General features: G+C 38.8%; 1 protein-coding gene across 4 annotated transcripts in view; it reads right to left on the reverse strand.

Moving 5' to 3' along the window:
- Positions 1-14,185, reverse strand: part of LIN54 (lin-54 DREAM MuvB core complex component) — an 86,814-nt gene that overhangs the window by 7,692 nt on the left and 64,937 nt on the right. For all 4 annotated transcript variants that reach the window (XM_011941769.1, XM_011941768.1, XM_011941767.1 and 1 more), the window contains 7 exons: positions 13,675-13,891; positions 6,982-7,055; positions 6,653-6,850; positions 5,534-5,625; positions 4,346-4,417; positions 3,429-3,531; positions 3,130-3,267 (listed from right to left, as the gene is read on the reverse strand). In XM_011941769.1, the coding sequence (XP_011797159.1) occupies positions 3,130-3,267; positions 3,429-3,531; positions 4,346-4,417; positions 5,534-5,625; positions 6,653-6,850; positions 6,982-7,055; positions 13,675-13,891 (894 nt within the window). The remainder of the gene's footprint in view (positions 1-3,129; positions 3,268-3,428; positions 3,532-4,345; positions 4,418-5,533; positions 5,626-6,652; positions 6,851-6,981; positions 7,056-13,674; positions 13,892-14,185) is intronic.

Here is a 14,185-nt window from a genome sequence, read left to right on the forward strand (position 1 = left end):
TATATTTTAATTCTCTTTATATTTTAAGAACCATAAGAAAGACATTAATAGTGTCTAACTGGAGCTCAGGATGGAGAAATTACAATGACACTTAGCTTGGCTAATTTAACTTCCCCTGTACAAAAAAAAAAAAAAAAGACGTGGACGGGAGGAAAAAGGTCACAAGAAAAGACACAACCATGAAATAAGGTGGGTAGCCATTCATCCAATCAGCAAGCCTATAGGCACTGAAAGGAAACATGAATGTGTTGTCCAGATGCAAACCAACGGGATTAAAAAGCCAATTCAGCTGAAGAAAAAGGTGTCAAAAGAACAATTCAACACAAAATGTCAGATAAGCCCACAGCTAATTTACAGCCAATTAGCCGCTGCTATTCATAGTTTAGTATATTCTAAGTTTCTCCATTTTTTGGTACATAACTTTTGGAATGATAAATTTGTTACTAGACGGTGTATCTGTCCTGACAAAACTTCATTAGAATAGGTAGGGCAGGGTTCTCTCTGCTAACACTTTTCAACTAGTCCAGCACCTTTTCTACTAGTCCAGTACCTTTTCTACTTCTATTAATTCACAGATTTGTTAACCAGTTTAATTAAATGGTTAGTTCATATATGTCTGAATTTCATATGCCCAGCATGTATTGATTATTCAATGCCATATACATGAAAGGGTCGCTTTGCCCTTCTGATCCAACTTTACATAAATTTCCATGTTCTCAAAAGAAGTGTTGGCCGGGTGCAGTAATCCCAGCACTTTGGGAGGCCGAGGCGGCCAGATTACAAGGTCAGGAGATCAAGACCATCCTGGCTAACACAGTGAAGCCCCATTTCTACTAAAAAATACAAATCATTAGCCAGGCGTGGTGGCGGGTGCCTGTAGTCCCAGCTACTCGGGAGGCTGAGGCAGGAGAATGGTGTGAACCCGGGAGGCAGAGCTTGCAGTGAACCGAGATCACACCACTGCACTCCAGCCTTGGCAACAGAGTGAGACACCGGCTCAAAAAAAAGAAAAGTGTTAATTTTTACATATTCATGATAACTTTTGAACGCAAGCTAGCTATTTCATCTGGTATTCAAAAGAAGAAAGACTAAAAAAGATTCCAACACTGGATGAAACTGGCTTGTTGGATTTGGAGATGTTCCTCAAGACAGTTTAAAAAATCAAGTTGTCACGGTGGCTCACGCCTGTAATCCCAACACTTTGGGAGGCTGATGGGTGGGTGGATCACTTGAGTTCGAGACCAACCTGGCCAACGTGGTGAAACCCTGTCTCTACTAAAAAAAAAAAAAATACAAAACTTGCCTGGGCATGGTGGCAGGCGCCAGCAATCCCAGCTACTTGGGAAGCTGAGGCAGGAGAATCACTTGAACCCAGGAGGCGGAGATTACAGTGAGCCAAGATCGCACCACTGTACTCCAGCCTGGGCGACAGGGCAAGACTCCGTCTCAAAAAAACAACAACAACAACAACAAAAAACTTGTCTCTTTATGCAATTTTCATTCAGATCATCTGCAGAACTCACAAGATGTTACTCTCCTATTCTACTTTACTTCCTGAGAGTAGTATTTGACTTTGTAAATAAGTAGACTAGGAAAGAATTCATTACACAGCAAATGCAATACACAAAATCTTTCATGTGACACATGCTGTATAGGAGAGGGCACTGAACTGGAGGACATGCTCCTGTGGCAGGGCAAACCTTCAGCAAGTGCAAAGCTAAGCTTTCTGCCAATAAATAAATAAACTAATTAATTAATTCTCTCTTGAGAATAAGAAAGAATGAAAATATATGACAGTATGAGAAGAGCCAAGAACAGGAATAACGCAACCACCCAAACACTGTCAGTTTCAGGCATACCCAGAAACCAATTATGGTAATCTAGGGTTAATCTCAATCACTAGATTGTTACACATAAGCTTCTAAAATAAAACTATATAGAACTGTGGCTAAAGCAAGAAGGGGAAGATTTACATGCCTTTTGTCAGAGCAGAGTTTCAACTACATCTTCCAGAGAAGATGCCTGACCCAGAAGTAAAAATAACCAGCTCAGTGGAACAACAAAACGGTGAAAATGGAGACATCGCCTGCCGTGACCAGTAACCTCATCCGGCAATATGCCAGATCCCCCTTTCCTATTTTTATGCTCACAAAGCAAACTTCTTAACATACTTTGGTTTTCCACAGAGCAGTGTGCTTTTCGAGTGGGCATAACCAGCATTTTGGTCAAGATAATCCTTTAATTTCCAGACTGTACCCTGGGATGCAGGCTATTTTGTATCTATGTGTGTGTCTGTCTGTCTGTCTATCTATCTATCTATCTATCTATCCATCCATCCATCTATCTATCTATCTATCCATCCCTGTCTATCTAGCTATCTATCTATCTATGACACAGTCTTGATCGATCGATCTATCTATCTATCTATCTATCTATCTATCTATCTATCTATCCTATGACACAGTCTTGCTCTGTTGCCCATGTTAGAGTGCAGTGACATGATCTCGGCTCACTGCAGCCTCCACCTCCCGGGTTCAAGTGATTCTTGTGCCTCAGCCTCCTGAGTAGCTGGGATTATAGGCACCCGCCACCATGCCCAGCTAATTTTTTGTATTTTAGTACAGACGGGGTTTCACCATGTTGGCCAGTCTGGTCTCGAACTCCTGACCTCAAGTGATCTGCCCCCCTCTGCCTCCCAAAGTGCTGGGATTACAGGTGTGAGCCACTGCACCCGGCCATATATTTCTAAGAAGCCTGTGAAGAACAATAAGAACTGCACCTCAGGTGAGAATCACTGCTGGAGTTTCCAATCCACTTTGATACTATTATTTTTATTGAAAATCAGTATATTGGTGTTCTGATCTACATGCATATTTCTGGGCATAATGACCAAGAAGTTATAGTAAATCACCCAATAAGACCCCAGGCTGTAATAGTAAACCCAAGGTATTCCTCCGAAGCCCTGCCAAGGAGACTCGAAAGCCTTCCTCAAACAAGGGCCTCTGTGCCAACTGTGCATATTTTCAAACTGCAATAGCAAGGTGATTTCCCAATTTTCAAGTAAATTTTTGTAGTATGTCCTTTCTAAAATATCTTAAAAGATATTATTTTCACCACCTAGCATCTCACCTCATAGCATTCACAGTAGTTTTTAAGACATCCTGATCGTTTGCAATTACATCCTTTGCTATGACGTCGATCAGATTCTCCCTCCTTTCCTTTCCCAATCTTAGGCTTAAAGGCTTCTGGATTTCTGTCAAGGCATGCCTGGCAAAACAGATCAAATATCAGTTAGAGTTAAATCACAGTAGATGAAATTTAAACACTGCAAAAGGAATTGAAATGTTTCTTTGCAAGACAACTGAGTTATTTAAAAAATTGGTGAAACTGGATATTTCTGTCAGTTAAATGAAATAAAAAATAATCACCTTTATTGCTTTTTGCCTTTCATTTTCATGTTCCAAATTGTTATAACAATTAGTACAATTACAGTTGTTGCAAAATTCACCATTTGCAAAGCAATCACAATATCTGAAAGGTAAAAGTCAGTATAGGTAAAAAGTCATTATTAAGGAAAACTACTAATTACCTGATTATATATGCATACATTGTATATATATTGTACACGTACTACATATGTGGTAAATCATTTCAGAAATCTACTCAGCTACCCAGTTGAAGAATTAACAACATATATTGTCAACCGCATACTAAGGCTCAAAGTTTAAATCACCAAGTCCTAGAATTTTGACCTAAAACAGTCCAACCAATAACAGCTGTCGCACAAGAGCTATATAATTTTATGTGCCCCCAAAGTCAGGCATTTCACAATTCTGAAAAAGGAAGAACACTGGCTATATTCTAATAGTTGAGCTGGCTCATTTGAGTTATAGTAGTACTTCTTTGGATTCTATGCCCCAATAAGACCAATGCTTTTCATTTAACTATTTCATGTCAAATCTTTATAATGCTAATAAGCAAATTAACCATTCAATGATTTTTAAAACTACCTAGAGTATCATCTCTTCACGTAGTAGACCAAAGACAGAAGTCATGAATAAGATCAAACATTATTAAGGGCAGAAGCTATGTCTGTCTCATGCTGCTATGTCCCTAACCCCTACTCCACTGATTCATGTATAGTAAGGACTCTAAATATTTCTTTCTAAAATGAATGAAATAATATTTTTATACTGCCATATATGTGCAAACATTGACTTGTATGTTTATTTAAATTACTTAGACTTATGAGCATTGGTCTGTTAAAAATTTTTAGTTAACTCCATTTACTTTTAAGAGCATTTCCAATTATATTAAATAAGCAAAGAGTGGCAAAAACACTTACAATTTCAAACACAGTGATTTTGTACAGTTACAGGGCTTTCGGGGCCGACTGGCAGACTCTGATGGGATTATGCTGTACAGATAGAAAAAATATATACATTTAATCAATAGTAACTAAAATTAATTTAGTTGCTACAATTAATTTAAAATTTAAAAAATTAGACCTAAAACTAATTTAAGATTAGAAAAGTCTCCAATCTATAAATTGTTCCAGAAATAAAGTTTTAACCAATGTTAAATATGTCCATCTAAAATAAAAAGTTTGCTATGTTGTTCTGTTTACATTAGGTCCAAAGGCAAGTTGTAACATGAAAAGAGGTAAAAACAAGATACGGAATAATTTTTTAAAAAGAAGTTATCAATAGCTGCTAAAGAACACTCCACAAACACTGTCCCTTCTAAGAAAACAAAGTTGGGATTGCCTCAAAACTCTTGGGATTCAAGTATAAAAAGGCAGTGAGGAAAAGGAGTATGTGGAGGAGGAAATGGAAGTGGGATGTGGACTGATTCCGGGTAATTAAGCACTACTTCTAAGCTGATATTGCAAAGGCAGTAATTAATAGATAAACAAATAAACATCAACAAAAAACAAGGACCTAACATAATTTTTAAAATAGTTGGGCAGGTGCAGTGGCTCAAGCCTGGAATCCCAGTACTTTGGGAGACTGAGCCAGGAGGATCACTTGAGCCCAGGACTTGGAGATTAGCCTGGGCAATATAGTGAGACTGCATCTCTACCAAAATATTTAAAAATTAGGAGAGCATGGTGGCATGCGCATACAGTTCCAGCTACTCAGGAGGCTGAAACAGGAGGATTGCTTGAGCCTGGGAGGTGGAGGTTGCAGTGAGCTGAGATCACAGCACTGCACTCCAGCCTGGGCAACAGAGCAAGACCTTGTCTCGAAAAATACAGATAAAAAATAGTTAGCATCATCATTTTGGAAACATACTCAGAATGAAAGAGAATAATAAAACCAATGTAGCAAAATTGGTGAATCTGAATAGAGTATTTGGGAATTGACTATTTCTGTAATTTTTCTGTTTGAAATATTTCAACAAGTATTTTAGAGGCATGCTCACATAGCTTTGAGGGGAAAAAAGTCAAAGAGGATGTAGTTTGGAATATATATATTTATTGTTGCATTTAAGCTGATCTAACAACTTATGTACCTATTTTCAAAATACTCACCCATTGAATGGAAGCCGTGCCTGGGTCTGGATACCAGATGTTCCAGTAAAGGTAGAGTTGCTTGCTATTGATACATATGAAGACTGCTGTAGCTACATGTAAAGAAAATTAATTTTAGATCATATTTCCAAAAATGGACAATATTCTCAGGTATGATGATCAGTAAGAAATACAAATTCATCTATTAAAATAAGAAAAACACAATGGAGAATTTCATACAAACACATACTTCACAGAGCTCTTTTAAAGACTCAAACCGATACTATAGGTGAAAATAATGTGAACATTTTACAGTACTACATAGTACAAATATAAAGAAAGTATTTCACAGAAGAGTTAAGTACGTCAGAATGATAGGAAATTCTAGATGAATGCTCTTGAAGTACTGTAATAACTTGTTTTGGCTAGAAAAATGCAATGTGCCTACTTACAAATAAAACAGGTACTATATTGATCATTTATCACACTACAAATTACAGAGAATAAGTTACATGCACAATAGTTGAGTTTCTATTTTATACCAACTTCTAAACATTAGAAATGCTTATGACAAAAACACTGAACATTATTCTTTTTATCAATAGCCACAAAACATATTCCAAAGTATATTTCATTAAAAAGTACACATGTGGGTTTGTTTCCCTGTCTTTCATTCTAAAGATGACCAGTAAGAGTAGACAGATCGCTAAAGATATGTCACCTGGAAATGCATCTCACAGTTTATTTTCCAATAAATAAACTTGGACTTATTTTCCAAGTCAGTGGCATCAAACTGATGTGTGAGGAAGAGCTTTGTAGTAGCCACAGTCTTTTCTAAATTCATTTGGACTCTGCTGATTTTAACTTCAGTCTATTTTCTATCATACCACCACAGACTTGTGCTCTTGCCAAGCTGCTCTCAGCTCCAAATTGTCTGACTTGTATCTCTGACCTGTGTTATTTCTAAATGATAAGGGTACATAAAAATAAACTTAAAGGTTTGGGTTAACATTTTCAGATTTTGGAAAGTGCCACTTCAATACTGAGTTAGATGTGTTTGAGTTCTTTCTGTGATAGCACTAGACATCTTGGACCCCCTTATCACTTTTGCAATACAATGACTTCATTTTTTCCACATACCTGAGTAACATACTGAGCTGGAAGCACTGCATAACCCACATTCCCTGTTCCCGGAGCCGGTGCTAGGACAGTGCCTGGTGGCAGGTTAGTGAGGTTGGGTTGGATCTGTGGCAGTGGTGTGGCAGGCATGATAAGCCGTTGCTGTGGCTGGCTAGTAGTTACTATTTGTGAAGTTGGATTGATTGGTTTTGGAACAACCTAAAAAAAAGGGACATACATCAATGACCACAAAATAAATTTTACAGCTGTTCAATTCAGTATAAATCTCTTGCACCTAAATCTTAACGTTCATTTGGGAAAGACTGAAAAAGAAGTTATGTGATACTCACTTGTTTGACAGCCTGAGCTGAGACAATTGGAACTGACATCCGCACTGGGGTTGTATTAACAACCACTGGCTTTGCTTTTTAAAAAAACAAAAAAAGGGTGAACAAGTTATTTACAGAAAATAGTATTTAAAACACTTAAGAATACTTAGCTCTCCCAAGTTTTTCTCATAAAAGAGCTTAAAGAATTCCATTTGATTCCTAATTTGAGCAATCTTTAATCAGGATAGTTACCTTTCAAAATCGCTTACCCCATCTACCAGAGAACTTATATCTAAGGTGGCTACAGTCTATCCACTTTATGAGGGAATATTTGTAGGTTCAAGACATTCAAATGAAAATACCTCAATCTGTATTCAGATGATTTATACATTCAGTACCTAATCCAGTCAAATGAAATGTATAAATAAAAGAACTGTCATTCATAAGCTTAAGTAACAACAGCACTCTATACTACTATTTCTAATTGCTGTTTCTATTCAAACCAGAGAATATGTCATTCTTGGGTCTTTTTTTTTTCTCTCTCTCTTTTTTTGAGATGGAGACTCGCTCTGTCTGCCACCCAGGCTGGAGTGCAGTGGTGCAATCTCAGCTCACTGCAACCTCTGCCTCCCAGGTTCAAGCGATTCTCATGCCTCAGCCTCCCAAGTACCTAAAATTACAGGCGCACGTCACCACGTCCGGCTAATTTTTGTATTTTTAGTAGAGACTGGGTTCTGCCATGTCAGCCAGAATGGTATTGAACTCCTGACCTCAGGTGATCCACCCGCCTCGGCCACCCAAAGTGCTGGGATTATGGGCGTGAGCCACTGTGCCCAGCCAGTGTAATTCAATATTTACAGAATACATACTAAAAGGCAGCACAGCAAAAAGGATAAGAACATGGGCTCTAAACTCATAAGACCCAGGGCATTAAAATCCCAGTTCTGCTGTCTTCTAACCACTTAAGCTCTCTTTGCCTGTATCCTCATCTGCAACATGGGGAGCATCTACCTTATGGCATATGAGGGTTAAGTATATCATAATTCATGAAAATTCATCAGAACACTGCCCAACAAACAGTAAATGCTCACTAAATGTTAGCTGCCATCATTGTTGTTACAACTGCTGCTACTATATAAATGGCACTGTGGACATTGTTTTAGGAAACCTAAAGCACTAGACCTCTGCTGTCAGGGAGATTACAATCTAGTTCAGCAGATTAGGCAGGTGCCCAAATAAGACAAATAAATATAAATATATACAGTTTTTCTTTCTTTTTTTTTTTTTTTTGTAGATGGAGTCTCCCTGTGTCACCCAGGCTGGAGTGCAGTGGCGCGATCTCGGCTCACTGTAAGCTCCGCCTCCCAGGTTCACGCCATTCTCCTGCCTCAGCCTCCCGAGTAGCTGGGACTACAGGCACCTGTCACCACACCTGGCTAATTTTTTTGCATTTTTAGTAGAGACAGGGTTTCACCGTGTTAGCCAGGATGATCTCAATCTCCTGACCTCGTGATCCGCCCGCCTCGGCCTCCCAAAGTGCTGGGATTATAGGCGTGAGCCACGGCGCCCGGCCAAGATAAATATTATTAAAGAAGATACATGAAGAGCTGTGGAGTTTAGAGGAAAGAGGTTATATAATTTGCAGAGGATGGAAAAATAGAAAAAGCACATGGAGGACATAGTACTGAGATGGGCCCCAATCAATAGGCTGGCTGCATGGAGGGCACACAGACTGGAGAAGGACATTTCACGCAGAGACAGAAGCATGAGAAGCGGACGCTTAATCTTGAGAAGCTGCAAAGCATAGTCACAAATGTTGGTGAACAAACCAGTCTGGCTAATACCTGGGATTAACATAGACAAACACAAGCAAAAAGGCAGATTGCAGACATTTATTGAGGACCTTGAATGTTAGGGTAGGACTCTATATTTAATCTGTATTTTTAATTCATTATGCAATGAGAAGTTTCTAGGAATTTTTAAATACAGAAATTATATTGAAATAAAGAAAAATTAATTGTATTTGGCAGCAGTGCATAAAACAGAATGGAGTTGCAAGAGACAAGTCAGAAGAGTGCAAAAAAATGAGGGTCTGATCTGGAGTGACAGCAATGGGAATAAAACAGAGAGAGCAGATGCAGGAGACCTGGTGTAGGTGAAAGGATCATGACTTACCAACCAACCACTGAATGGTAGGAACTGTAGGTATAAGCGAAGAAAATGTAACCACTGCAGAGCTTTCAAGTGACCAGGAAAATGACAGTTATTAGAACTAAAAACTCAAGAATGAGCTGTTTTAAAGGGAGGATGAAACTTGACATGGAGAAATACTGGGATGAAATTCAGGAAAGACATTGGCACTAGACATATACGTTTGGACCAACAAGAAGCGCAGTTTTAAAAACTGCCTGCTGCCATTTCCACTGTTAAAAGCAGACATTTAAGAAGATAGAAATGACATCTCTTCAGGTTTCATTGATGTAAAAGTAAGGCCTGGAGCCTGGTCTGAAAGAGAGGTTGAGAGAATTCTCAACAAAACAAAAAAGATTAAATTTCCTTAGATAGAAAGGCTACTATGATATCAGCAGTTTTTTGTTTGTTTGTTTTTTTGTTTGCTTTTGGTGGGGACTGGAAGGATGATGGCTAAAGACAAAAAAGCTGAGAGTCCTAGAAGAGAATCTTAGAGTAGGCACTCTGATTTAAAAGGCAGCAGGCCACTGCAGCAAGGTGACAAACTAGGGGGAAGGAGGGAGAGCAGGAGATGTCTAGAGAGAGTATATGATTAGTGGAGATGGTTGCACAATTTTGTGAATATACTAAAAACCAGTCAATTGTATGCTTTGAAAGGGTGAACTTTATGGTATACATGAATTACATCTCAGTGAGGTTGTTATACAAAAAGAGTGTATGACTCTTTTCCTGTATGAAATACTGGAGCAGTGTGACATCTGATACCTAGTTTGAAGTTTTTTCTGTTCTGTTTGAATTTTCCTCAATTATACTGAAGCATTAGCAAGGTTATAATAACCATTGTAGATTGGTCTCAGCAATGCTAGAAGGAATTAAAAGGAGAGCCTGAATTCCCGCTTAGGACACAGGAGAGTGGACTCCCTCCACCACCTGCTCCTGGGAGAGATGACAGTCGCTGTTCCATGAGCACAGTGCAGTGATTCTGAAGTGAGGGCAATGACCAGTGGAATCCAAAAACATCCTGGTGGTCCTGAGAAATTCAACTGGGAAGGAGAGTGACCTGCCCTCCATCACATTAAATGGGGACTATCCCTGCCCTCTCCTCATACACATGCACAAATGTGTGTGTGCACAGTCACACACACACAGACACACACACATACCCTCCCTGGCCCAGTAAAAAAAACTTAGAAACTCAAATTTACATAGGTTTGACACTTGCATGCTGAGTTTTAACTGAAGCCTGGGGAATGTAGAAAATATAAAATCAAGTGGTCATAAAACAGAATACTATAAAATACCTATGGAAGGGAATGTTACATAACTAAGTCAACGGTTTGCATTTCTCCTCCTCCTTACCTTAGCGCACATTACTAACTACTACTACAGTTTTCACAGAGGCTGGCATAATTGTTTAGTTTTTAGTCTTTGGCAGGAACTCTGAACAATCCTTTAGAATAGCCTCCTTCCAAACTTCAGAAACCATACCTGCAAGTGTTTGAGGCTTTATAACTTCTTAAATTGGTTTCCTCCCTCACCGAGATGATAGGCTGTATTCTGAAAAGCATAACCAAGCACTTTCCTGAGTTCTTCTACTATGCTGCCCACCACTGAACTAGTGATTAACACGGTGGAGCCTTTGAACATTAGTTCTTGTACAACTTTTGGGGGAAAATGTACAAGATAAGCCCCTTTGGCATTTAAGTAAATTCCTCATAAAGAGACATTAATATATTTGATGAACTAGAGCAACTATTTAGTGTAACTCTAATAAAAATTGTATTCCTGTGAAATAATATATATTATATATATCCAGATCTTTTATGGGACAGGAGAGAAAGACAAAAAAAGAAAAATATAGATGGATATAAGGGAAATAACATGGGCAGTATATGTATGTGGCTGGGTGGGAAGAGGGTATAGCGTGAGGTGAATGAAGAAGGCCGAGAGATATAGGGGAGAACAGAGAGGCAATGTTCAAGGTGGAAAGCAAAAAAGGAATCTGAAGGGAAGCAGAAGAGTGGTCAGGGATTGCCAGGTGGCAAGGAGAAAAAGAGAAGTAGAGACAGGCAGAAAGACAGATATAAAGCTGGAAAAGAAGGCACCAGTCAATACTGAATTTTACTTATTTATTATTATTTTTTTTTGAGACACAGTCTCACTCTGTTGCCCAGGCTGGGGTGTAGTGGTGCGATCTCAGCTCACTGCAACCTCTGCCTCCCAGGTTCAAGTGATTCTCCTGCCTCAGCCTCCCAAGTAGCTAGGATTACAGGTGTGCGCCACCACGCCCAGCTAATTTTTGTATTTTTTTAGTAGAGACAGGGTTTCACCATGTTGGCCAGGCTGTTCTTGAACTCTCAACCTCAAGTGATCCGCCCGCCTCGGCCTCCCAAAGTGCTGGGATTACAGGTGTGCACCACCGTGCCCAGCCAATACTCTATTTTGAAATGTCCGTCCCATTCCTCCACTCTCCCTGGATCTTCCTTATACGAAAGGCATACTCTTCCTAATGAATAAATTAATTTTAACATTAATTAGGTTTAATCCATTATGTGGATTCTCAGCATACTATTATACACATACATACACACACATAAAATACAACCAGTTGTATCTAATGACCACTTTCTATCATCATCATCATCATACTACCTAAGTAGATTGAACTTACAGCACTTCTCTCAGTACCCTGCTAAGTCTAAGTATTGAGAGAATATAAAATTTGACCCCCTTAGTCAATAATATGGATGTTTCAGTTTTCCCCTCACTAAGATTATGATAATGATTTTATTCCAAAATCAGTTTTAAAAAGAATTAGAAAATATAACTGCTTGCTGTGTCTAATTTAATAGAATATGTACTAAAATACTGCTTACTGTTTTCTCCCTTCAGTAATTTGAAAGAGAAATAAATAGGTTTTATTCTTCTATAGGTTCCCTCAGGTGAACCAGCTATTGGCAACAGGTAGCTCCAAATCTCTGATCTTTTTTTTATTTTATTTTTTATTTTAGACTACTCAAGTATAGCAGTAACAAGGGGAAAAAGGTAGAACAAGGAGTTCCAACTGTAACTGTGAAGAATCAATCAAGATAATTCACGACCTTCAGACTACCCTCTGATCTGTTTTGTTTTGTTCTGTTTTGTTTTGAGATGGAGTCTCGCTCTGTCGCCCAGGCTGGAGTGCAGTGGTGCAATCTCAGTTCACAGCAACCTCCTCCGCCCAGGTTGAAGCGATTCTCCTGCCTCAGCCTCCTGGGTAGCTGGGATCACAGGCATGTGACATCACACCCAGCTAATTTTTATATTTTTAGTAGAGATGGGGTTTTGCCATGTTGGCCAGACTGGCCACAGACTCCTGACCTCAGATGATCCTTGGCCTCCCAAAGTGCTGGGATTACAGGAGTGAGCCACAGCGTCTGACCTACCCTCTGATCTCTTAATAAAAAAGAGTAACAAACTAGTCTTTAATTCTTCTATTTACTTTCGATAAACAATATATCATTCAATTGCCATCAACTGCTTCTTGACGTTGTTAGAATATAAAACAAGGAAACACGTAAGCCCTAAACTATAAACTATCCTGATCCTTTCATATCCTTTAATTTTTAGAAAAGTAGATAAATATGAAAAAGGTCATTTATGTGTCTATGGATGTATATCAGGTGGTAAAAAGAGTTAAACACAAACACAGAAAATAGTAGGACAACAAACAGGAATATCCTTTAGGAAAAATACAACTAAGCAAAATAAAACATTTTAATCACTTTTTTTTTTTTTTTTTTGAGATGAAGTCTCACTCTGTCACCCAGGCTGGAGTGCAGTGGCATGATCTCGGCTCACTGCAACCTCCACCTCCCGGGTTCGAGCACTTCTCCTGTCTCAGCCTCCCGAGTAGCTGGGACTACAGGCGCACATCACCACACCTGGCTAATTTTTGTATTTTTAGTTGACAGGGGGTTTCACCATACTGGCCAGGCTGGTCTTGAACTCCTGACCTCAGGTGATCCGCCTGCCTCGGCCTCCCAAAGTCCTGGGATTACAGGTGTGAGCCACCGTGCCTGGCCTTTTAATCACTATTTTAGTAGCAATTATAGATTCAAAATAAGTAAAAGCTGAAAGTGACATTAAGTTCTTATATTTACCTTGCCTATTTGACATTTCAACTGACCCAAACCCTATCAAGGGGCTTTATAGTTCAGCAAATAAAATACATAATTCAGTTCCATCTAAGTGTATCCCACTGGCATAAATGGCAGGTTTTAAAACCAGCAATAAAATGGCTAACCACAAATTAACAAATAATGACTATTATCTGGTGTAATAGCACACTGTGTACCAACTTCCAGCAGAAAGAATACTACAGTTATACACAACTCTCATTCTATTTCACTGCCTTCTGCACCAGTTACTGGCTCATACTCAGTTGAAATGCCACTCTTCATCAGGATTTCAGCAAGAAATGGACAAATGTTCTTTAATCATGTTAAAATCAAGAATTACCGTTTTTAAAAAATGGTTACTAACCTTGCTGAAGAGGCTGAGTGTTTGTACTGGGATTCTGACTAACTGGCTGGGTTGAGCTACTGGCTGATGTGGCAGTAACAAGTCGGACATAATGAAACTTGCTTCCAGGCACTTGAATCTGCTGGACATTGGGAGCAGTTGCCAGAGGAATAATTGTCTTAAACTGTGATGTGCTCACTCCTCCAACAGTGATGGTCTGCACAGTTGATTTCACTGCCTATTAAACAATACAACATGGCTGTCATTAATCTGGGATGTAACTTTCCTACTATTTTTAATTTATAACAATTGCTCAAGTTATAAAGTATGCTCCTGTATTGCATCAAAAGCTGCTGAAAGGAACAACCTGTTCAAAGAGAAATGAAAAGAATGGTAATAAATACAGAAATAAAACCAAAATTAATGAGTTCTACCTTCCATCTCTAGTAGTTAACTTCCTTGGTAGTCCATTTCAGATAACTTGCTATGAAGAAATTATTACTTAATTTGCAAGTACTTACACAATTTTGTT

The sequence above is a fragment of the Colobus angolensis genome, unplaced genomic scaffold (assembly GCF_000951035.1).
Source record: "Colobus angolensis palliatus isolate OR3802 unplaced genomic scaffold, Cang.pa_1.0 Scaffold200, whole genome shotgun sequence".
NCBI lineage: Eukaryota > Metazoa > Chordata > Mammalia > Primates > Cercopithecidae > Colobus > Colobus angolensis.